We start from the raw sequence: 24,535 nt of genomic DNA, 5'->3' as shown, positions 1-24,535 counted from the left end.
GCCAGGTTGGAAGAGAAAATTCCAGCCTGGAATTTTCTGTAAATCAGAAATAGAATGCTTTCGAAGTCGATTTGGAGGCAACCATGCGCTCCCTAGGGTCAAAGGCGGAGCAGCTTAGAAAATATTCACTAAAGGATGGAGGACGTGTTACAGATTTCAGGCCCTAGCCAACTTTCCTTTCCATTACCCACCTTTTATTTCATTTTCCATTCATTTTATTCCTTTAACTCCTTTTCATTATTGCAAAATATTGCAACCTACAGATCAATGCACTGAAAGTCGTTCGGTCAGACGAGAAGTGTCCAAGAATTATTATTATTTTTAGAAAAACCAACAAACAAAAGAAAAATCTGACCAAAAAAAAAAAAAAGGAAAATAAAGAAGAAGAAGATCTCGTTTAGAAAAGGATTCTCCCTATTTTGGAGACAAGAATGAGATCTCGAGTTTTGAGGATTGGCCGGTGTGAACCAGTGTCAGTACACAACGTGGCCAGTAGGTGGAGTCCTGAGCTTGGTTTGGCTCCGAGGTCTTTTTAAGCAGAAACTTTTAGATCTGGAGAAATTGTGTTGGTCAATTTTCCCCAATGGGTTCATGACTCTTGCTTAGCTACCAAACGAAAGGCATTAACGGATGAGAAGGACAAGATGGAGTCACGTAATCATCCCTCCAAATCTCCAGCAGAACTGACAACGGCCTTGAAAATGCTTTGCCCTACTCCATTTATCTTGGTGGCTTGGCTAGGCATTGTTATTGTGGTTTTGCAAATGTCCCCAAAGGCTTGTTCACTGTAGGTAGGCGAGGAAGCAATTATCCAGAGCTAAAAAAGAACAAGAGAAGATCAGTGACCTAAGATTATACCTCCACGTTGCAACATAACATCCTTCAGGGGCCATTGGAGAAAGACGGATTGGTCTCAAAATGAACAAAGGGAGCAAAATCAAACCAGAAACTACTCAGGCTAGTAATATTCAGATGTTCTAAAACAAGGGCAAGGGGAAAAAAAATAGAGGGATATACATAGCTGAGAATTCCATTTGAAACTTTTACCTAAACTCCAGATAATTATTCATCTATGCCACTAAAGCAGTGTTTTTCAACAATGGCAAGTTTGAAATGTGTGGACTTCAACTCCCAGAATTCCCCAAGCAATACTGGTGGACTTCAACTCCCCAGCCAGCAATGCTGTGCGGACTTCAACTCCCAGAATTCCATAGCTAGTAATGCTGCGTGGACTTCAACTCCCAGAATTCCCCAGCCAGCAATGCTGTGCGGACTTCAACCCCCAGAATTCCATAGCCAGTAATGCTGTGTGGATGTCAAGTCCCAGAATTCCCCAGCCAGCAATGCTATGCAGACTTCAACCCCCAGAATTCCCCAGCCAGCAATGCTGTGCGGACTTCAACCCCCAGAATTCCATAGCCAGCAATGCTGTGTGGACGTCAACTCCCAGAATTCCCCAGCCAGCAATGCTACGCAGACTTCAACTCCCAGAATTCCCTAGCCACCAATGCTGTGTGGATTTCAACTCCCAGAATTCCCAGCCTGCAATTCTGGGAGTTGAAGTCTACATATCTTAAACCTGGACAACGTTGAGAAACACTGCATTAGAGAAAAAGATGTCCCCAAATTCTGAGCCATGCCAGAGTTTAACTACCATCGCTTGGACAAAAGCACCAACGGTGGCTGATTGCAGACCTCACGCTAAGCCACAGTGTGGTCTTACTTCAGCCTAGCTTAACTGTCTCAACTCAGCTCAGTTTTTGAATTTTCAACTAATGATGGTTTCCCGAGACATGGAAACCCAACTGTCTTGGGAGAGGAAAAATGGGGAATAAAAATAGGCTTCCCTCTCCACAAGCTGAACAAACCCTTCCCAATCTCTTGCCGTTGTGTAAGGAATGGGATTCTTATCTACTGCCAATCGACTTTGACCAATAGTACAGGGGTGAAATCCTCCCGGTTCGCCCAAACCGGTAGGAACAATTGTCCTTGGTTCTGCGAACCGATGGGAGGAAAATTGTGATTTCACCACTGCATTAGTAGTTCAATTCTTGTAGAGAGCTTAAGTTTGCAATAAACCCTTAATATACATTTAAACTGCCTAGATCTTTTCTGAGCTTGACAGCCTCTGCACCACACTGTATGTGGTTAGGGAAAGGGAAGGAAAATTACTTTCCTGTAGTTCTCCCAAAGGCCTGGTGGGGAAGCCAGGTCTCAATTTATGAAAGGTACTTACGTGTATAAAGGCTGCAGCTGCAGGTGTGACATCTTTTGTGGTGCCTGGTAGCCGTAGGAATCAAACCCTCCAATAAAATCAACTGTGGGGTGAAAAGACAAGGGGGAGATTGCTCTGATAAACATCTAGACAAAGTAGTGGCCATTATATTACTCAAAAATAGTCATTTAAAAACATTTGCAATAAAATACCCAGGTCCCAGCATGCTGGCTGGGGAATTCTGAGAGTTCTTAAAATTACCAAGTTTGAAAAATATGGTAGTAAAAGAACCAGAGATTTCCTTAAGTCGCCAAGGCAGATATTTATGGGTGAGATTATTTTTTGAAATAATTTCTAATTTCCTTCAAGTATTGGTGCACAGGGGGAAAAATCAGTTTAGGAGTTCCTACTCCTTCCTCCACCTTTTTTAAAAATTCGGGGTTTTTTTATTGCACTGATGAACCCATCAAAAATTAACAGTCACCCAACCCTCAAATCGCCAAGAATGCAAGTTAGGTTGGCACAAACTAGCAAAGAAACAAAGCCATTTACAGGGAGATCTCAATTTACGACAATTGAGCCCAAAATTCCTGTTGCTAAGCAAGACATATGTTAAGTGAGTTTTATGTGTTTTCTTGCCACAGCTGTAAGTGAACCACTGAAGTTCTTAACCCAGTTGTTCAATGAATCTGGCTTCCCCATCGGTTTTGCTTGTCAGAAGGTTGCAAAAGGGGATCATGTGACTCTGGGAAATTGCGACCGTCGTAAATAGGAGCCAGTTGCCACGTGTCTGAATTTTGATCCTGCGACCCTATGGATGGATGCTGCAATGGTAGTAAGTGTGAAATGGTCCTAAGTCGCTTTTTCAATGTTGTTGTACTTTTGAACAATCACTCAATGAACGGATGTAAATCGAAGAATACTTGCATTAAATAAGGTTAACGCTAAACCAGTTAAAAACTTGGCGCAAAGCTTCTGCTAGGCTTTTAATGAGTTGGCTCGGCTTGCTAGCTGAAGCCAATCTATGGAACTTGTTCACCAGTGGGTTGCCAGTTTTTCTACGACTGGTTCGGGGGCACTCCTATATGGGCGAGACGCTTTTGTGCATGCGCAGAAGCATCCGGGCTGGTGGGCGGAGCCTCCCGCCGCTACTACTACCAGTTCACCCGATCTGGCCCGAACCGGCAGAAACCCACCACTGAACTTCTGTAGAAGTTACCTATATGGTACCGAAAAGGACCAGGGGCTTTGGTCTGACGAAGTGCGGTAAGCCTCCTGTTCATTTTTTTTTTCATGGCATCCAATTAGATATCCTGATTTATTTATTTAGCGAAATTTGCATTCCGTTCTGCTCCAGAGACTCCGAGTGGCTGACAGCCAAGTCATAAAACCATATGACGACAACTAATGTAACTATAATGAAAAAGCTAAAAATAACAGAGCATAAGTCAGAGTTTACAAAAACCATCTCACTCCTGGTCTCCAGAGCTGTCTTACTGAGTGAGCTGAGCCATTTTGCAAAAGGACAAACCGGGTTGAGTCCCATGGAACTGGGGGAGGAATTGACTACAAAGTCCACTCTTTTAGTGAAAAGGCTTCCTGGGCCCATCACCCTTTAACTGGCAAAGAAGGGGAACACAACGTCTTCCCACAGGGTTAAATGAAGATGGAAGAAGGTCTGATGAACAGCTGATCCTGGAATCTACGCTTAAAGATCGTGAAGGCATAAATAAAGGGAAAGCATCCAAGCTCACTCCATTTAGGTAAAGGTAAAGGTTCCCCTCGTACATATGTGCTGGTCGTTCCTGACTCTAGGGGGCAGTGCTCATCCGCGTTTCAAAGCCAAAGAGCCAGCACTGTTTGACGACGTCTCCGTGGTCATGTGGCCGGCAGTACTAAATGCCAAAGGCACACAGAACACTGTTATCTTCCCACCAAAGGTGGTTCCTATTTTTCCACTTGCATTTTTACATGCTTTCCAACTGCTGAGTTGGCTCCATTTACCTAGTGGCAAATGGGATATTTTATCCATCAAAACTAGCAAAACATGCAGCCCTGTTGATAACTTTCTACCCATCTCTTTGTCATTCTGCATTATCTGAGCTTTTCAAATATGCTTTTAATGTATTTTCCATATTAAATTTGCTGCAGCCAAGGCTGCCATCTCATCTTTTTAATGGAGTGCCTTATTAGCTCTGAAAATAAATCAATGAATGTCAAAAAAAACCAAAGCGCTCTCTCTCTCAAAACCCATGGGGGATGGAGAGAGAGAAAGAGGGAAGGAACATGGGCGTAAGAGGACCAGTTTTGGCCCACAGAGCTAGAGAGACAGCGTAGTAATGCTTATAATTTGCCACCTATGAATAGGTCTTTTCATGTGTAAAGTGTATTAATAAAGTTCATTGGTATCAAATCACACAGCCCCTACGCTCTTAGGAGCCCCTGCTGGGATTCAAATATATAAGAGCCACTTCTCGCATTAAGTAAGAAGTCCCTTATTTCACACCAAGACTTTAATTTTCCACTATGCTCTTGGAACTTTTACCAAACCATATCATCAGCCGCTGTCTGGAAGGACAATCTTTCTGGAAAAATGAAATCAGGATTCAATAGAACATCCCAATGGTGCTTTTTCCAAAAGGCAACTGGACTTTCTCGGTTTTTCTCCTTTGAAAACGTTTTGCTTCTCATTCAAGAAGCTTCTTCAGTTCTTAAAGAAACTGCAAGAAACTGAAGAAGCTTCTTGGGTGAGAAGTGAAACATTTTTAAAGGAGAAAGAACGAGAAAGTCCAGTTGCCTTTTGGAAAAAGCACCTTTATGACAACTATGACCTGGATGATTGAGAATCCCCATAGATTCATTTCTTGGAGAAGGCAGGGAAATAAATGAAAAGGGAAACGGGAAAGAAACGGGTGAAGTAGCAATCCTGCTTGAAAGAGCATGAGAAGATGGCTTACCAGAAATTAATTAATGGGAAATTGACAAACAAAAATGTGGCAACTGCTCAGAACAGAGTAAAAAAGATTACAGAATATCAGAAGGGAGCGAAATTTTTGTAAGGCTGGAAAAGGGCTTCTCAACTGAGTGATGAAGCAAAAGAAGCCGTGGATGAAAAAAATACAAATAATAGAATGGGGGCTGGAAAAAAATTGAAGACAAATTACTGTATAATGTAAGCAAAAAGGAAAAACTGGATGCAAAAATTAAGAGGCAGAGAAAATACAGAAGAATTTTGACAGAAAATGAAAACTGGCTCTGGAAGTGGAGGAACAAGGACTCTCTATTAGAGTAAATGATTTTTTTTTCCTAATGGAGAATGGCTCCTACAAAGACTCGATAACGGCTCCTAGAAAGGCGAACTATTTTCCAAAGCACCAAAGGGCAAGACAAGAAACAAAGGATTGGAAACTAACTAAGGAGAGAAGCAACCTAGAACTAAGAAGGAAATTCCTAACAGTGAGAGCAATTACAGCAATAACTTGCCTTCAGAAGATTTGGGTGTTCCATCACTGGAAGTTTTCAAAAAGAGACTGGACAACCATTTGTCTGAAGGGGTATAGAGTCTCCTGTTCAAGCAGGGGGTTGGACTGGAAGACCTCCGAGGTCCCTTCCAACCCTATTATTCTATGTTCTAAATGGAAACTAAAAGTGATTTGAGATCATTTGTAATGAAGCAGAAGTGAGAGTATAGTGGAGGATACATTTTAGGGACCTAAATAGGGGAATGATAGTGATATGCAGAAGAGGGAAAAACTGAAACGTCTATATATATATATATAAAATGGCTCTGTGTGGTGTGTGTATGTTCCAGCATAACCCTGGAATGCCTTGAGCAATCTCAACCAAACTTAGTACACAGATGACTTACTCTCTGGAAACAAATACTGTGGGGGTAAGACACCCCTAACACCCCTCGGGGTATGTGTTCTGTTAAGATTCAACCTGTTGTGCCTTAAAATGGGTTCTACTATACTGCCATAAAATGGCTTCTAATGTACAGCGCAGTGGATTTGCCATGGTAATGGCTTCACAGTACTCCACAAGAGGGCTCCCTCTTGTGGAGGGAGGAATCCAATATTAGAAATTACGTTTGGTCTGGACATTTGTGAAGGTCTAATACAGGATTGGGATAAACAAATCCCTGGGCAATGCCGGGTTAACAGCTAGTATGCTATAAACCAGAAGAATTTAAGATTGTGTAACCAGAAAACTGTTAAAAAAGTAGTTAAGCTTATGGAAAGTGTGCAAAGCCCGCATCTGGCTGAGCCTCACCGCGGGGCAATCTTGTTCCCTTCTACAAGCCAAGAAAACAACAGGAGTAAATGCTTAAAACTGAAGGGATATTAATTTGTTAAGTTCACTGGAGAAGGTTGTTTGGGATAAGCCTATCCAAAGGATAAAAAGAAGTGACAGCGAGCAGGTTTGGGCTGGCTAGTTTGGGAAAATTGGAAAGCAGATGTGCCAGATAACCCTGCCTTGATTCTGTTTGTCACAAGAAGAGGCAGGGAAGGATTCCGAGAAGTTGTCAAGTTTGATGTTGGGACAGGCCAGGCCAGGAAACATACATAGCAAGGGAATCCAGGAATGTTCCTTTATTTTACAATCTGGAACTGCGCCACCTATGGTATGATCTAAACACATGTACAAAATTGTCTGCTACAACGTCCTACCTATCAATACAAACTCAAGGTAAACTGCTCCAAACTCTATTGCAGAAAATATGACTTCAGCAACAGAGTGGTCAACGCCTGGAATGCTCTCCCTGACTCCGTTGTTACATCCTCTCTAACACCCCCCCCCCCAGTTTCAACCTTAAACTGTCCACCGTGAACCTCACCCCATTCCTAAGAGGTCTGTAAAGGGGGCGCGCATAAGCACACCAGCGTGCCTACTGTCCCTGTCTTACTGCCTCCATTTATCTGTACTTACTTTCTTTGTTTATATTTATGTTCGAACGTATACTTGTTATCTTGTACATGTTTGACAAACTAATAAATACAAATACAATTTTTTGAAGATATACTAAGACAATCTTGGAAAGGCTTTGAGTTTTTCTCTGCTCTGTTGTATTTTTTTAAACAAATAAAAACAAAGCCACGTTATTTTGAGGTCTTCTCCCCCCCCCACACTTTCCACGGGGGGTGGGTGGGGGGTTTATTGCTGTTTTTCTTTCCTTTAATGGTTCATCTATTCCTTCACCAAGCTTATCTCTACATCCCTTTACAGATACCAAATATTCAGCATTGCAAGGCCAAGGAGAATGACCAGATCTGGGAAACCTTAATAATACCCAACATACGATCACGATTGAGCTCAACATTTTTGTTGCAAAACGAGATGTTTGTTAAATGAGTTTTGCCCCATTTTGCAATCTTTCTCGTCACAGTTGTTAAGTGAGTCGTGGCAGCTGTTAAGTTAGCATCATGGTTGCTAAGCGAATCTGGGTTTCGTCATGAACTCTGTGTCAGGCCTGCAATTATATTCCTTTTAGAATTTTGGCCTGCCACACTTTCTTTTATTTCATTATGCTGTTTCATTAGTATAGTCGATGGGAGGGGGGAATAGATAGGAGTAGGTTTGTGGAATATATTGTTGTCATTTTTTACTAGAAGCCAAGGTCATCTTCTCCGCGCTTTTACACCTGACCGGAAGCAGCTGGGTGGAGATTCCAGCGTGGAAGAAGAAGATTGGACCATGTGATGGATTGTGGGTGTGGGGGCAAGATCATGAACTTTTAACTGGGTGGGATTCTGATGTAATTTCCAGAATTGGGATTACACAGATGTGCTAAGATGTCTATTTATTAAATTGGATTGTTTTGCCTTGGACTCTGATTTAATTCTACATGATACTTGGAATGCTGACACTCTGCTTGATGGAAGGTCACAAAAAGTGATTTCATGACCCCAGATCACTTCAAGCGTCACAAATACGAGTCAGTTGCCAAGCATCTGAACTTGAATCACACGAACATGGGGAGGCTGCAATGGTTGTGAGTGTGAAAAACGGTCATAAGTCACTTTTTAAAGTGGTGGTGTAACTTTGAACAGTCATTAAATGAACTGTTGTAGGTCAAGGACTACCTGTATTAAGATTTACATAAACTTATATTTTAATGACCCCATAATCGCTTGCATCCGGGTGGAGTCGTGGCAACAGAATGGAACTGAGTGCTTACTGGCCGGATGCCCTTCCTGCCGCCAATGCAGAGTTTGCAGCTGATGTATACTCATTGTGCCCAGAGAAAGAAATATCTGCAGCTACCTAGATTCGAACTCACAGCCCCCTACAGTGGCCTAGAGGTGGAGCTCTCACCTCTAGGCCACTGCACCACTCATTTACATAAACTTATATAAACACATAATAAGAAAGGAAGGAGAGAGAGAGAGAGAAAGAAAGGAAATCTTTACACAGCAGAAAGTGGAATATTAAAAACTTCCTTGACATCTTCTCGTGGTGACGGCTGACCGAATTCTTAAACATCTGGCAGCCACGGTGACAAGTCACTCGTGCATCACTCTAATATTTTAAGCAGGGGTGATCCTCCTACTTTATTCAGGGAGATAACTGGATACTTACAGCTGTCTTCCTCCTCCATAAACATTTTGCTGACATAGCAGGCGTAAACAAATCCGAACAGCTTCAAAGTACATGTTTGGAAAAAAGAGAGAAAGGTGAATTAATGATTTGAAAGCAAAGAAATGTACCGATTATGATCACACCAGGATCCAACTGATGAGGGAAACATTTATTTCTTCCATTCAAAACTCCGCTGCTGTCTCAAACGATGCTTGACCATGCCAGTCCTTTAGGTACAAAATTTGAAACAAGAGCAACACTAAATGGGTGAGATGGGCTGGTTCATTTAAACGTCTCAAAGAAGTGAGCCAACCGTGAGGTTGGACATAATCGCTTATCCCCCTTGGAATAAAAAGCAAAGGTAAAGCTGCAAAAGGATGGAGGAAGAGGAACTCTTCGAGATTTACCTAGAAGCAGTTCTGACTCATCTTTGTCATTAGGGTATATTTAACAAGCTAATTGTCAGGCTTAGAAACGTATTCAGGCTGCTTTCATTTTTATTGTTTCTCAGCTTGCCAACGGACTATGGGGAGAGAAGGGAGGGGGAATTGGAACATGTGGTCAAGCCCTGAGAACCAAGGTCACGTCAGCAGGTGTCTGCCAGACTTTCAAGACATCTCACAACAATATTGTGATGCTCAATTGGACAATATAACCTGCAGTAATAGGAGGGAGGATTCTACACTTTTAAATATATTGAATTGCCCTGGAATTAGCCGGAGCTAATTTTGCCAACTTGAGCCAGGACTGATAAAGATATTTCCTTTGAAGTTCTGTCTGACTGTCATTTGTGAACGAGCGAAGAGGGGGGTCAGAACAGAGATGGTAGATCTTTTTTCTCAGGTTCATGGTAAGAAAGCTTTTCCTCTTCTTTTTCAATTTTTCTCATCAGCTCCTCTGCTTCTTCATTTTGACTAGTCATAATGTAAGAAACACATAGATTAGCCAAAACAATGGCACTATCTTGAAGGATGTTGTCATAATGTTTTTTTCACAATGGGCTCATAAAAACCAATTGCCTCTTTGTATTTGTTCTCTTGCATGAATAGTACAGGAGCCACATTCAGTTTCCATACTTCGTGATCCTTGCAGAAGTCTACTGAATTACGGAACATTTTTTTCTAGCATGGGATAGTTCTCCATGTCCCAATAAATCTTGGCCTGGGCCATAAAGACAGGAACATATTTCTCCAGCGTCTCATCATATTCATTCACAGCTTTCCTTAGAGCAGTGTTTCTCAACCTTGGCAACTTGAAGATGCTCAGACTTCGCTGGCTGGGAAATTCTGGGAGTTGAAGTCCGGACATCTTCAAGTTGCCAAGGTTGAGAAACACTGCCTTAGAGCATCATCATCTCGATTTTTCCTAGACTCCTGCACCTCTTTGGTCAGTTTTCTGAGCTGCTCTGTACTCAATAAAGTTTTGCATCAGGTTTTCCATGGATCACCTTGTCCATGCTTGCTGGCTTGGGTTCATCAGTCAGAATCTTGACACTAATCCTTAAACCTGCTTAATAGAACACAGTTGCTGAGTTCACATGACAAGTTACATTACATGCTGTCTGGTTTGTACCCTGGATAAACCATATAGTTTTTTGCAGGGGAGGAGGACCTGCGCCCTCCAGAGCTTTCTGAAACGCAGCTCCCATCATCCATCACCAGTAACCATGTTGACTGTAGCTTCTGGGAATCATCGGTTCCCCATCTATGATGGTCTATGCAAATGACCTCAGGAGATGGTGGAAAGAGATGCTGCCTAGGGAACGATCAAACAAGAGACAGCAGAGCCCAGAGCTGTCCAGTGAGTAGAGAAACAGGCTCAAAGGCACCCTCCCTAAGTTATCAGGCTTGGAAAGTTTGTGCTTTAGGCGTGCAAGATTCTGTTAATGTTAATGAGCGATGGCTCAGCGGTTAAAGTCACTGAGCTTGTCAGCTGGAGAACTGACAGCTTAGGTTTGAGATCCGAGCACCTCGTGACAGGGTGAGCTCCCGTTACTTGCCTCCTAGCAGGTCGAAAGCATGCAAATGTGAGTAGATAAATAGGTACCACTTCGGTGGGAAGGAAACAGAGTTCTGTGCACCTTTGGCGTATAGCCATGCTGGTCACATGACCATGGAAAGTGTCTTCGGACAGCGCTGGGTAAGAAACGGAGATGAGCATCGTGCCTTAGAGTCGCACAACTGACAGGGAAACCTTTACGTTTAGTTTTACAATAAAGTAGAATTAGTTCGTCTGGTTGTGTTCCCCGTCTAAGGCTGGCATCAGTTTTGTAATTCAAGCTATCCAAATAGAGAAGGGCTTTTTTCTTTTTTCTTCCTTCCGCTTAATATGCCACTTTAGTTGTAACTGACTCTGAGCAGCATATGTACCCAGTGCGTTATTCTGATTAAAAACAAATACCTAAGAAATGTACACCAAAATACCCCAGGCAATGCTAACAGGACTCCTAGACAACATTACACACTAGAGGAGAAATCAAATAGAGTATTTCTGATAGCAGAGCCATGCTGGAAATGTCAGTTTTAATAGCGTTTCAAAAACCTAAGAGGGGAAGAGCCGATGTAAACTTCAGGGTGGGGAAAATGTTATTTCAAGAGAAGATAACAATGACAATGATCAGAAGGTCAACAGTTCAGCGGTTCGAATCCCTAGCACCGCTAGGCAACAATATTTCGTGCACCTTTGGCATTTAGTCATGCCGGCCACATGACCACGGAGACGTCTTCAGACAGTGCTGGCTCTTTGGCTTTGAAACGGAGATGAACACCGCCCCCTAGAGTCAGGAACAACTAGTCCATATGTGCGAGGGGAACCTTTTCTTTACCTTTAGAAAGCCTGAAGAGCACAGAGGATGGGGAACTGATGTCCATATTGGATAGATACCTTATATATTTTTGTGGATCCAATGGGAATCAGAAGCAGGTTTGTGTTTTCGTTCAAATGGGTATGAATTCTGCAGCAAGAACTAACTGTAGGATCTTTAGTGCCTCGGTTTGGTTCTCTTTTATTTATAGAGCCGAGGTGGCGCAGTGGTTAGAGTGCAGTACTGCAGGCCACTTCAGCTGACTGCTATCTGCAGTTCAGCGGTTCAAATTTCACCGGCTCAAGGTTGACTCAGCCTTCCATCCTTCCGAGGTGGGTGAAATGAGGACCCGGACTGTGGGGGTGATATGCTGACTCTGTAAACCGCTTAGAGAGGGCTGAAAGCCCTATGAAGCGGTATATAAGTCTAACTGCTATTGCTATTGCTAGAAGGCCAAACCAACCAAGAAGGCATACTGATGCCACTTACTTACCGCAAGGAATATCTGCATTGCACTGCTCACCACCTCAATGTATTGATAATCTAGCAAGCATCCAGTTACGGTGATGACATGATGGTCCTCTAAGGCCAGGTTGGAGTTGATCACAGGAGTCACCAGGCAACCAGGACCATTCTCCATCCACCACGAGCGATGCAATGATGTGTTAAAGGTCATGATGAAGTCTCGGTCCTACAGAAATGGGAGAAAGATGAATTCAGCAGTGATGTTTGGACCACTATAAAGAGGGAGAATGTTTACTTACTCATCATCCTTTTGAAGTAAGCCATGCTACACAAAGAGAAAAAAAACAGTCACCAGAAGCCATGACATCCAGGGTGATGGAAGTGTTAAAATTGGGAAGATGATGGGCAGAGCATCACGGTACAACCCAAAAGAACGCAGTGTGCCGTCAATGAGTCAGTTTAATGTCAGGGTTCCAAGTAACAACCCCGTGGAAAGGAGAACTCCGAGGCAAGCAGGTTCCTCAAAGAACAGTTTTATTGGAGATGTCATATTGGCACAAACTGGTGAAAACCGACTTTGAAAGTTCCTGCGGTTTTCACCTGATTAAAAAAGTGATAGTTCCCTCTTTCCCACAGCAATCAGTCATATTGTCCAGTCAAGCTGGTTGCCTAGTTACTTCACCTCTCCTTCTCCAGCCACCTGTTGGAATGTCCTTGGTTCCCAGAGGAAACTATTTTGTTTTGGCAACAAAACCCACATCTAACTATGTTCCATCTCCCTATCCTTTTTTTTTTTTTTTTTTTTCATTGTGGCAACCCTAAAGCCTTTAAAATGGCCCCAGCCGGGTTCGCTTCAGAGTTGACATGCGCATACGCCATCGACTATCTGCCAATTGCGAACCCTGCAGAAGGCAATGACTTGGTGAGCTCATAATTTCTGACTTTTGATGCACATCACAGCTTAGGTCAATCAAGATTTTTCACATAATACTTTCCATTAAGATAATAAATGAGTAGATTCAATGAGTAGCCTTAACCCCTCTCCATGCCACAACAGTACTGGTCAGTTTTAGTGCCTTCTGTGCAAGCTAGGATCCCTAATTTGTAGACTACCTCGTAAGTTGACACAGTATTGATCTTATCCAACTACTAGGAGATGCATACGATGCACCCATAATTCTTGCTCTTTGGAGAATGACAAGTTAGATCAATTAGAAGCCAGCTATCTTATAATTCCGACACTATTCCCTGCCCTCCAACTATCAGACACAACAGAATACAGAGTCAGCAAAGACCACTTTGGGGCCTTCTTCCTGCCTTGATGGCCTCTGGTCAATACGTTTAGCTAAGAAACAAGAAAATTCTGCAAAGGGATTTAGTCTTCCTTAAGTTTTGAATCCAAAGGAGATTATGGAACAAGTCAAGAGTTGAAAATTCATTGCACAATAATCTAAAACTTTTATTTACACCTGGAAAGGATTCACATTTATTTTGAGTGTGAGTGTGTGTGTGTGTGCGCGCACGCATGCGTGATTGTCCTTATGACCTCACAGAATTGGTCAGGGATTCTATTTCCAGGTTGGCATGGAGAGCCTTTGGGGAGGTGTTTGTGTGTGTATCTGTATGCACACAGGCTGTTTTAGATGCACATCCTTTCTGAAAGCTTGCCTTACCTTATTTGCACTGTTTTTGCACTGCACCATGGTTGTGCAAGCCATGGGATATTTTCTGTGGCTTTCTAAGCAAGCAAAAGTTGGACTTTGATGAAGGAAGATGGGAAGAGCATCGAAGCTTTTCAGCTTTGGTGTTGGAGAAAACTACCACCCAATTCTTCCTGGGGCATTCTTGCAAATACTTTTTTCTCCTTGACATGAACATACATTCCTCTTTACCCAAAAGAGGAAAATTCCAGATAGCTGCATTCTGGTTTGTTTATAGATTTGAGAAGTAGGACCTGGAAACTCTGCATTCATATTTCTCATTCACCTCTAATCCAAACTTTAAAAGACATTAAAGAGACTGTTGTGTCACCTTCAGCCCACGGAAGATGACAGGACATACTGCTCTAGTCCTGAAATTGGTTCAATATATATTGGATTTCAACATTTCTGGTTATTAATAACTTCTCCACAGAATTATATGGCATAGTCTTTGTTTAACTAATAATGGTAACGATGGCAGTAACAATGGCAGAAAAATAAACAATGATTCTTTTTAAAAGCTGGGCTTCGAATAAAATAATGTTTTTTCAACCGTGGCCAATTTTAAAAGGTGTGGACTTCATTTCCCACAATTCTGGGTATCTTAAAGTAGCTAAGGTAGAGAAACCGTAGAAGAGCAGGCTGAATTGGAAGGCGGAGTTAAATGTGTCATCAGTTTGGAGTCATTGCATTGCCAGAAGAGGCCCAAGTCAAAGCTCCCTCCCCCATGAATTCAATTGATCCTAATCTAGCACCAACTTTGCTTGGACCATTAGTTGACTAGGCTCTTGTAAATAGATAACTGTTCTGTGCTTTGAACTCAACAAATGCTTCTGGCTAGTTGCACAATTCAATAGTAATTAGAAGAAGCATTCCCCCTTGTCCACCACAAACAGGCCGCAACGCCTTTCCCAAAACGACATACGAGATCCATGAATCTATAACCCTGATAAAAGTGTGCTTTGAATTCACAAGGATCATCTTCTTGGAACCTGATTTAATCAGTGAACGGTATCTGAATGAGACACACACACACACATATACTGATGCTGCTCCAAGTACCGTGTTTCCCTGAAAATAAGACAGGGTCTTATTTTCTTTTTGCCCACAAAATATGGCTTGGGCCTTATTATGAGGGGTTTATTGTTTTGGGGTTGCCAGGCAGCTACTCTTTTGCAAGCGGGCTCCCAAAGAGCCGGGCACAGCATCATGGGCGAATGGCTGTGTTGTGCTGTCGCCGCAGACCACACTCACGAGCAGCCACCCGGCAAGCCCCCTTTCCAGACAGGCACAGCGCCATTCACTGACCTAGGGGTATCGCCAAGCTGCATGAGCGCCTGTTCACTGCTGCCCAACTCCCGCAGCCAGCTGCCGGCAGAGCATACAACCATAGAGCGTATGCCTAGAGCGGCCACTGCCGGAAGACTCGGTTTGGAAGCTGTTGAAAAAGCCATGCAGCGGCGGCGGAAGCGGAGGTACTCTTCCTCTGCAGAGAGAGCTGGGCCAGGGCATCGTGAGGATGGGAGGCATGCAAGCGGGAGTGGAACAGCCGCTCACGCAACCCCCTCTCCAGCCGTGCAGAGCGGCTTTCACTGGCATTTCAAAGGCGCCAAGCCGCGGGAGCCGGGCGGCGGCAAAAAGGCACTCACGTGGCTTGGCAATACCCCTAGGTCAGTGAATGGCGCTGTGTCAGACTGGAAAGCAGGTTTGCCGGGTGGCTGCTCGTGAGCGTGGTCGCTTCATGGCTGTTGGGTTGTACTGCTGCGACAGCACAACACAGCCATTCGCCCTTGGGGCTGTGCCTGGCACTTTGGCAGCCCGCTCGCAAGAGAGCAGCCGCCCGGCAACCCCCTTCTTCAGCTGGGCACAGTGCTGCTCACCAACTTAGCGGTATCCCGAAGACACCAGGCAACATGATCACCTTTGCCTCCCTCCCTGCCGGTTCCCGCGGTTTGGCACCTTTGGGATACTGCTCGGTTGGTGAGTGGCGCTCTGCCTGGCCAGAGGTGGGGGGTTGTCCAGGGGGCTTATTTGCGGGGGAGGGCTTATATATTTGCCCACCAAAAAAATGTGGCATGGCCTTATTATCAGGACACGTCGTATTTTCAGGGAAACACGGTATAAATACAGCCTGATTTGTCTTCCTTCCCTCCCAGCCCCCCATCTTCCCTTGTGGATCAACCCATCTGTTTACAAAACAGAGCGGTGCGTGTCAACGTGTTATGTGAGCACTGCATTTCAAACAGAGCTTTGCCTTGGCTTGCAAAAACCTGTGCATAAAAGAGAAATGCCCCAGCGAGAGAAGGGGGTGGGGGGGGAAAACCCCCACACAGAGCCTGAACACCTGGAGAGGCCAAACGCTCATTTATTTATAACACAGAGCAACACAGCAAGTCTCCCAATGGTCTCCCAGTATCCTGCCACATCTGATCTGCAATGTCAGCACTGGGAGAAGTTGATGGGGGGGGAGGGGGAGGAGGAGAGTTAATTTGAAAGGAACATGGAAGCATTTACTACCTGCGAACTTCTCCTGAATTCTAATCTCTATCCCAAGGAGCAACTGCCGCTGGAAAGGTGATGGATGGAAAGCTATTGGGTGGACCGATGGCTCGAGAAGGGCAAGTTCTGGGTGTGATTAGAGGGGTAATTACCTGTGAAAGGTGTCCGACTTCCAGGTAGAAACAGATGATGAATGCATTCCAGCCAACCCAGACAATGAGCCACACGGCATACTAGCGAGGAAGAGAAAGAGGCAGGTTGAAGAGGTACAATGGGGAAAAAAAACTATTACAACAATTGGAGATATATGCTTGTTCTCCTTCATTTCTACCCTAAATATATCCACCTGCAGAAACACAACGCACATTGAAGGCTTAAACTTAAGAATCCGAAGGAAGGAAGACTCCTATATCAGTGGACCGTCTTAATCATTAGAGCCTAACTGCCAAAATCAGAGTGGGTTTGGCCATAAGCCTAAGCTCTGATTTGCTTTATTATTATTATTCTGATCGACAAGCTCAACGTCTTAACCTTAGATCAGAAAGGTCGGCGGCTCGAATCCCTAGCACCGCATGACAGAGTGCGCTCCTGTTACTTGTCCCAACTTCTGCCAACCTAGCCGTTCGAAAGCACATGAAAAATGCAAGTAGAAAAATAGGAACCACTTTTGGTGGGAAGGTAACAGCGTTCTGTGCGCCTTTGGCGTTCAGTCATGCCGGCCACATGACCATGGAGACGTCTTCAGACAGCACTGGCTCTTCGGCTTTGAAACGGAGATGAGCACCACCCCCCAGAATCAGGAACGACTAGCACATATGTGCGAGGGAAACCTTTACCTTTAATTTACACAAAGCAACAATTCAACACATTTCACTATTTTGAAAAAAGAAGCAAGAAAACCCTACAGAGTAGGATGCTCTACTTACCAGCATGAGGTACCTGGATCTGTACTGAAGGGTGCCAAAAATACCCAGGATGACGGCCATAATGTGTAAAAAATTAGCCAGGATCGGCAACCATTGATAACCCAGGAAGTCAAATATCTGTCTCTCCAGGGCTGCAACCTACAAAAGACCATAAAAGGCAGACAAAGAATTCCTCATGGCACAGCGTTACACAGAATAAGAAAGCAGCAAAGCCTACCACAGAATTAATAAGAAACCCTGTGGGCTATTAGTCAAAACCAACAGAGATGTTGGCATGATGCATTGGCTGCTGTCAGAAATATATTCCGAAGCAGGGGGATTTATGGGGGATCCATCACAAGGCAAAGAAAAGGATGTTTGCACTGGCAAATGGCACCCGTGGAAGTGACCACAAATGGGGCGATGCCTCAGTTGCCAAGAGCAGCTAAAGAAGACCATTGTCCCCAAAGTGATAAACCTGGGTAAGTCCCTAGGAGCATCTTTCTTTGAATCCCAGAGTCTGTAGAGATTCTCGGTTATCCAGGCCATGGTTGTCGCAAAGATGCATTTTTCAGGAGGCACCTGGACTTTCTTGGTTTTTTCTTTTGAAGACATTTTGCTTCTCATCCAAGAAGCTTCTTCAGTTCTGATTGAATGATAGTGGGGAATGGAAGGATTTATATTCCTTGGAGGCAGCTGGTCATTTGCATCCTTTTACAAAGTTGTTGGAGCACTTGGGGGTTTATCTGTGCCACCTACAGGAACCAGGAGCACCCCTCAGATGACCTTCATGACATAGCTAAGCTTCTAGGTGGCCTTAACGACTCGCTCAAAGGATGCAAATGACTAGCTGTCTGCAAGGAGTATAAATCCTTCCATCCCCCACTACCATCCGGTCAGAGCTGAAGAAGCTTCTTGGATGAAAAGCAAAACATCTTCCAAAGGAAAAACAAGGAAGTCTAGTTGCCTTTTGAATCCAAGACTTTTAGGAACATTAGAAGCTTCTCAGGATGGATGTCATTCATTAACAACCTCTTTCCATGGTTCTGAACTGCTGTTTTTCTGACCTTATGAACTGTGCGTGGTGGCTCTCATCCTTTAAACCGGGAGTCCCAAAACCCCAGGCCATGGACCAGTGCCAGTTCATGGCCTGTTAGGAACTGGACCTCACAGCTGGAAATGACTGAAGCTGCACATGTGGAGGATCCAGGTTGCATGCTCCTCCTCCCCAACCTCCAGTCCATGGAAAAATTAACTTCCATGAAATGGGTTGGGGACCGCTGCTTTAAGCCATAGGAATCTTCACTTGAATTGACAACCCCAGGATTTCATGGCAAGCTATAAATTTCAGAAGAAGATGGGAGGGTTATGATTTGTTGAACAAAGAAGGGATTGAGGTCTAGATCAGTGTTTCTCGGCCTTTGCAACTGGGGAATTCTGGGAGTTAAAATCCATGTATCTTTAAACTGCTAAGGTTGAGAAATGCTGGTCTAGATAAGGAATGTCAAACTCAAGGCATGATGACTAGATGCGGCCCGAGGGTGCTTCAATCTGGCCCATGGAGCCACCCTGGAAACAGTGAAGGACTGGCCTGCGGTGCCTCTACCAGCGAAAATGGAGCTCTATTCTCGCTAGCAGAGGATTTCAGGAGGTCTTCACAGTTAAAAATGGGGCTCAGGAGCTGGTTTCCGCTGGTAGAGCACTCGGGCCACCACAGGTGTCCCCGACATGAGTGACATCAAGCTGGCCATGCCCACCCTGACCACGTCCTTCCAGCCCGCCCCCGCCTGGGTCAACACAACTCTGATGCGTCCCTCAATGAAATTGATTTTGACACCCCTGGTATAGATGGACTTCACTGACAACCTTCCTATCAGGATAAATTAAGTAAAATTCTCATCAGTGGAGCACAGCCTTCCTGCGCCTACACAAAGTGATCAAAGGATGCGCATGAATATCTTTAACCAAACAATCATCTCTCAAGGGCTCTGCTTCACACATTTTAAACTCTGAACCTAAGGGAATTCTTTTCGCAGATGTTCTCAAACCAAGAAGGGTAAGCAGGTATAAACTATGTAAGACAAATCAGTCTGACAGCTATTCACACCTTCTCCCACTCCCAACGATCAAGCCAGTTCAAAAACAGGAAAAATCTGAAAAGAAATCCTCAAGTATCATGGAAAATAAGTTTGCAGTCAAACAAAACTGCTTTCACAGAGAAAGTAAGCTACAGATTTTCAAGGGAAGCTTGGGCCAGCAGCACCACCCACAAAGCAGCATTTCCTAGGGTTGAGTAGGGGTAAAATGCTACCAGTTTGCCTGAACCGGTAGTAAAAAAATGCTACCGGTTCAGGCAAACCGATAGTTCCGACGATCAGCTGTGCGACAATCAGCTGTGCTGCATGATTTATATTCACTAGAAAGCAGGAAATCCTGCTTTCTAGCTAATCCAAATCATGCGGCACAGTTGCTCCCTTCCCCCTCACTGATCTACTTACCTTTGCAGACTCAGAAAAGGCTTCTTGATCCTCCTTTTTCAGTGCTGCAAGATAGTGCCTGCGATGTGCATGCGCGCAAAGCAAACCGGTAGCAAAGCGAACCGGTAGCAAATCAAACCGGTAGCAAAGCGAACCAGTAGCAAAGTGAACCGGTAGCAAAGCGAACCGGTAGCAAAGCGAACCGGTAGCAAAGCGAACTGGTAGCAAGGCAAACTGATAGCAAAATGAACCGGTAGCAGAGCAAACCAGTAGCAGACTTCAGAGCATTTCACCCCTGGGGTTGAGGGTTTATGTCAGAACTCAGATGGGTTGAACATCAGAGAAAAAACATCTTGACAAAAGAGGGATACCCCTAGATTATTGCTGGGGTGGGGGGGTGTTTGCTAAATTATCTCCAAAGCTTTCATTAGAAATTGAAAACAAGGCAGAATCCTTGAATCCAGGCCAAGATTTCACTGCAAACCCCTGTAATTAACCACACCTGTCAGCGGGGATCCTGTCTCCATACTTCTTTCCTTCCCCTCTCCACATCTCTAGTTTAAGTCTGACAACCCTCATAAATCATTTTTGCAGGTGACTTCTCGCCTTCTAGATTAGGCTAATTGGGTTCCTAGAAGCCCTACTGAACACAGGCCTCCCAATCCTGTGAGGGTAAGAGTCGTTGTTTCCTTGGTGGACCTTCCATTTCCCTGAGATGAGATCAGCTATGAATCATGTAGTCCACCTCAGGGGCCTAGGGTTAAAAAAAAAGGCTGGCAATTAATCTCTGACAATATTAAAATGGTCTGCCATAGTGTAGCTTTCCACAACTGTTGCTCTTGCAGTAACAGCTCCCATCGTAGGTGTCTCCATGGGGATTGGGCCTAGTGAGAATTAGCATCCAACACATCTGGTAAATTGCAGTTTCAGCACATCTGAAGGAGGCTCCAGGATAGTGAACATGGTCAGATTAATCATGATAATGAAATGCTATGCCAGTTCCAAGACAGGACCTGCTTATGCTTAGTGCAACAGAAAATAATTATTACTACCCACAGTATTAGAAGAGTGGTGAGATATGTAGCAGATTGTAGATTGGGTACAAGTCTCATCCCACTGAGATTGGTCCACTCCACCCATGCCAACATAGGAAGCAGTGGTGGGATTCAGCCGGTTCGCACCTGTTCGGGAGAATCAGTTGTTAACTTTCTAAGCAGTTCGGAGAACCAGTTGTTGGAAATCTCATTTTGTGTTTTTTTTTCCCCTCTTTGCAGGGCTAATCCTATAAGGAAGGCAGGAAGGAAACATTCTGGTGTTGTTTCTAGCCTGATCTTTATTACAGAAACTACCTCTCCAATTAACCCTTATCACATTGTCACAGCTAAGGTGAAGCGCCCATCAACATGAATGACGCTGAGTTGACAACACCCACATGGTCACATGACCACTGAACCCCACCTACCCAGCTGGTCCTTAGGGCAGAGAACCGGTTGTTAAATTATTTGAATCCCATCACTGATAGGAAGCATGCAGAGGGCTCCATAGGTCAGGGTATTCCAACTGGCGGGGTCCAGAAGAGCCTTCTCTGCCATTGCACCTACCCTTTGGAACATCTTGCACCCTGGAGTGAGGTCAGCATCCACCCTCCTGACTTTTTGTAAGAGCTTAAAAACGTGGCTGCCAGTTGACCTGCAGCTTCAATGGGGAAATTTCACATTGGGGATGGTTGATAGGTTAATAACAGATGTCACCTCCCCCTCTTCTCATCCTACTCCACCCCTCCCCGTCTTTTAATTGGGGTTGAGAATTTGTATTTTATAGCTTTGTTTGCAGCATTGTATACTTTAAACTTTTTAATATTGTACTGTAAGCTACCCAGAGTTACTCTACGGTGAGATGGGCGGCCAATAAATCTAATAAATAAATGAAAAAGGGAATGTGCAGGAGAGGCTCCCACCTTGCCAGAGCTAAGGGAGTTCCTGTAAACTACCCAGTAAGAAAAGATGTTTTTGTCCTCCCCGGCACCCAGGAACACTCTGCAGGCTTCAGCAGGGATGGGGGAAGGCAAACACCCCCGTTTTTGCAAAAAATGGGCAGAAAATGGGTTGGGTTTTGCAAAAATGGAGGCATTTATGCCTTCCCTCGGCCCTGCTGAAGCCTGCAAAGTGCTTCTGGAGGCTGGGGGAAAGCAAAAACGCCTCCATTTGTGCAAAAAAACAGCCCATCTTTGGGACCTCTCTGGGACTGGCATGCACACACCATTAAAAAAGGGAAGAAATTACATTTTTTTTTCAATGAAGATTGTTCTGCACATGTGCAGAACAGAAAATAAAGATGGCGGCACCCAGGATAGAACCGGTACGGTCACCGAACCAGTCTGAACCAGTAGGAACTCACTTCTGCTTGAATTGTTCTTAAGCCTTAAGTCTGTCTTCATTGGCTTGGTGGCTTCACAGAGGGTTTGAAGATCCAGCTTTGCAGGAGGAAAGTATTAAATCCAATCCCTAATGCTGCATCTTTAGGGAGGTATTGAAAAATCTCCCAAGATCCTGGAAAGCCACTAACAGTCAAGGCCTTGGAGACACTTCATCTGGCTACTCTATATTTAACTACCGTATTTATCGGCGTATAACACGCACCGGCGTATAACACGCACCCCCCATTTTAACACAAAAATTTGAGTAAAAATTTTTTTCATTAAAAATAAATGACTTGGAAGCTCGGAACTTAATGTTGGATTAAAATTTATAACATTAGAACATGAATTATAACATTAACTCCTCTTAAAAGGCAAATATGAAATGAAAAAACACCTCTTTGAGCAAAAAAACTTAATCAGAATCACTGCTTTTTGGAAAACCAAAAACCTCTTCCTCATCTTCACTCTCTCCCTCTTTTTTCCCTTCCTTCCCCCTTCCTCTTGCCTATCAACTTCATCCTCTTTGTCTTTCTGCTCTTTCCCTCTCTTCCCCTTTTCTTCCTACCTCCTTCCTTCTCCCTCCCTTCTTCTTTTTCTTCCTTTCTTCTTCCATCTTCCTCCTTCTCCTTCCATTCTTTCTCCTTCCATCCATCTTTTCTCCTTCCATCTTCTCCCCCCCTCCCTTCTTCTTTTCCTCCCCCCTCCCTCCTTCCTTCCTCTCCTTCCCTTTCTCACACACAGGAAGGGGAGGGGGGCTATCTAGTCGCTTTCACAGCATAATTTCTTTATCTAACTTTTAAAAAACAGTGTGCAAATCAAACGAGATTTTCGTAACCTGCGAAGCACCAAGTTATATTATGTTGTTACAAATTCGCAGCTACTCCATTCTTTCTGATAGGGAACTACATTTCCCAAGATGCCTCAGGTCCTCAAAGCGCTGAACGCAGCTTTGCAATTGACTCCAGCGAGGCCTGGCAGCCGCCGGCTGGGGTGGTTGTCAGGGCGATGCGGAGCGGACGCGCCGTTTGTTACTGCTTCCAGCAATCAAGACGGAGAAGGGAAGCGACTGAAACGGACGCTGGCCTCGCTCTCCTGCTGCGGCTTCTGTTTCAGTAGGGAAGAAAACTTCCTTTCGCTTCCCGAATTTGACTGGGTCCCGGGGCTTCTGCCGGGCGGCAGAAGCCCGGGAAGCGAAAGGAAGTTTTCTTCCCTATTGAAACAGAAGCCGCAGCAGGAGAGCAGGGCTGCTGCCGGCCGTTTCACCTTGCGCAGCGAATTTGACTGGGTCCCGGGCTTCTGCCACCCGGAGTATCGGCGTATAACACGCAGGCAGGGTTTAAGCTTGCAATTTTAGTTTTAAAACTGCGTGTTATACGCCGATAAATACGGTAACCCTTTGTGCAACACTACACTCCCTTTTATATCCCATGTGACTATTGGAGCTCAGCACCAAAACAACCTTGAGATTAATTGCATCCCAATGGGCCATTATCCTTGAACTGCATGATTTCATTTGCTATATATGCCTTGGGCTTGGTGGTGGAGATGTCACTTAATTAAGCTGCACCAGAAGTAACGTTTCTGAATCAGTGAAACTTCTGGTACCATCCCAGGAAGCCCATGTGTCATTTGGGGTTCTTGAGCCCTCTTATTTGTGGCAGTTAATATTAACCATCAATTTTCCAGGAGTTTGGGGAAACATATTTACAAGGGAGGGAGGGAGTGAATCAGTGGTGGGTTTCAAAAATTTTTAGAACCTCTTCTGTAAGTGTGGCCTGCTTTGTGGGAGTGGCTTGCTGGCCATGTGACCGGGTGGGAGTGACTTGCCAGCCATGTGACCGGGTGGGCATGGCTAACTTGTAAAATGTGGTGAAACTCACTTAACAACACTCTTTCTTAGCAACCAAAATGTTGGCTCAGGAACTCTGGCATTGAAGTGTGCAAGTCTTAAAGCTGTCAAGTTACAAGACCCTTGCACCCCCAACCCTTTAGAAAAAAAAACCCAGGGGTGTTCAAACTTGACAGCTTTAAGACTTGTGGACTTCAACTCCCAGAATCCCTCCTCCAGTCATGTTGGCTCAGGAACTCTGGCATTGAAGTGTGCAAGTCTTAAAGCTGTCAAGTTACAAGACCCTTGCACCCCCAACCCTTTAGAAAAAAAAACCCAGGGGTGTTCAAACTTGACAGCTTTAAGACTTGTGGACTTCAACTCCCAGAATTCCTCCTCTCGCTTTTCATCTTGATGATGTGCGGATGGGTGGGGGGAGGGATCTGGAACCGGTTCTGAACGGCACTGTAGATTTGTGGAATCTCTTCTATAGAAGAGGTTAGAACTGGCAGGAATCCACCCCTGGAGTGAATCCTCAGTGAGGAGGTAAGGCTGCAGGGCAACATGTAAAGAGGATGAGATACCATCTGTATATTTGATAACGCCTTGAATCTCTCTTCAGATCTATGCCATTGGAGAAATTCA

General features: G+C 44.4%; 1 protein-coding gene across 1 annotated transcript; it reads right to left on the bottom strand.

The window, feature by feature from the left end:
• Positions 1 to 193: 193 nt before the first annotated feature.
• Positions 194 to 17,373, bottom strand: NKAIN1 (sodium/potassium transporting ATPase interacting 1; the record flags this gene model as incomplete). Its single annotated transcript, XM_032227202.1, is given in 6 exon segments — positions 194 to 817; positions 2,237 to 2,318; positions 8,795 to 8,855; positions 12,091 to 12,288; positions 16,414 to 16,494; positions 17,188 to 17,373. Coding segments are annotated over 6 exon segments (618 nt in total), but the record flags the coding sequence as incomplete, so codon positions are not given.
• Positions 17,374 to 24,535: the final 7,162 nt, after the last annotated feature.

This window comes from Thamnophis elegans, chromosome 12 (assembly GCF_009769535.1).
Source record: "Thamnophis elegans isolate rThaEle1 chromosome 12, rThaEle1.pri, whole genome shotgun sequence".
Lineage (NCBI taxonomy): Eukaryota > Metazoa > Chordata > Lepidosauria > Squamata > Colubridae > Thamnophis > Thamnophis elegans.
This window is presented reverse-complemented; position numbering and strand designations above follow the sequence as displayed.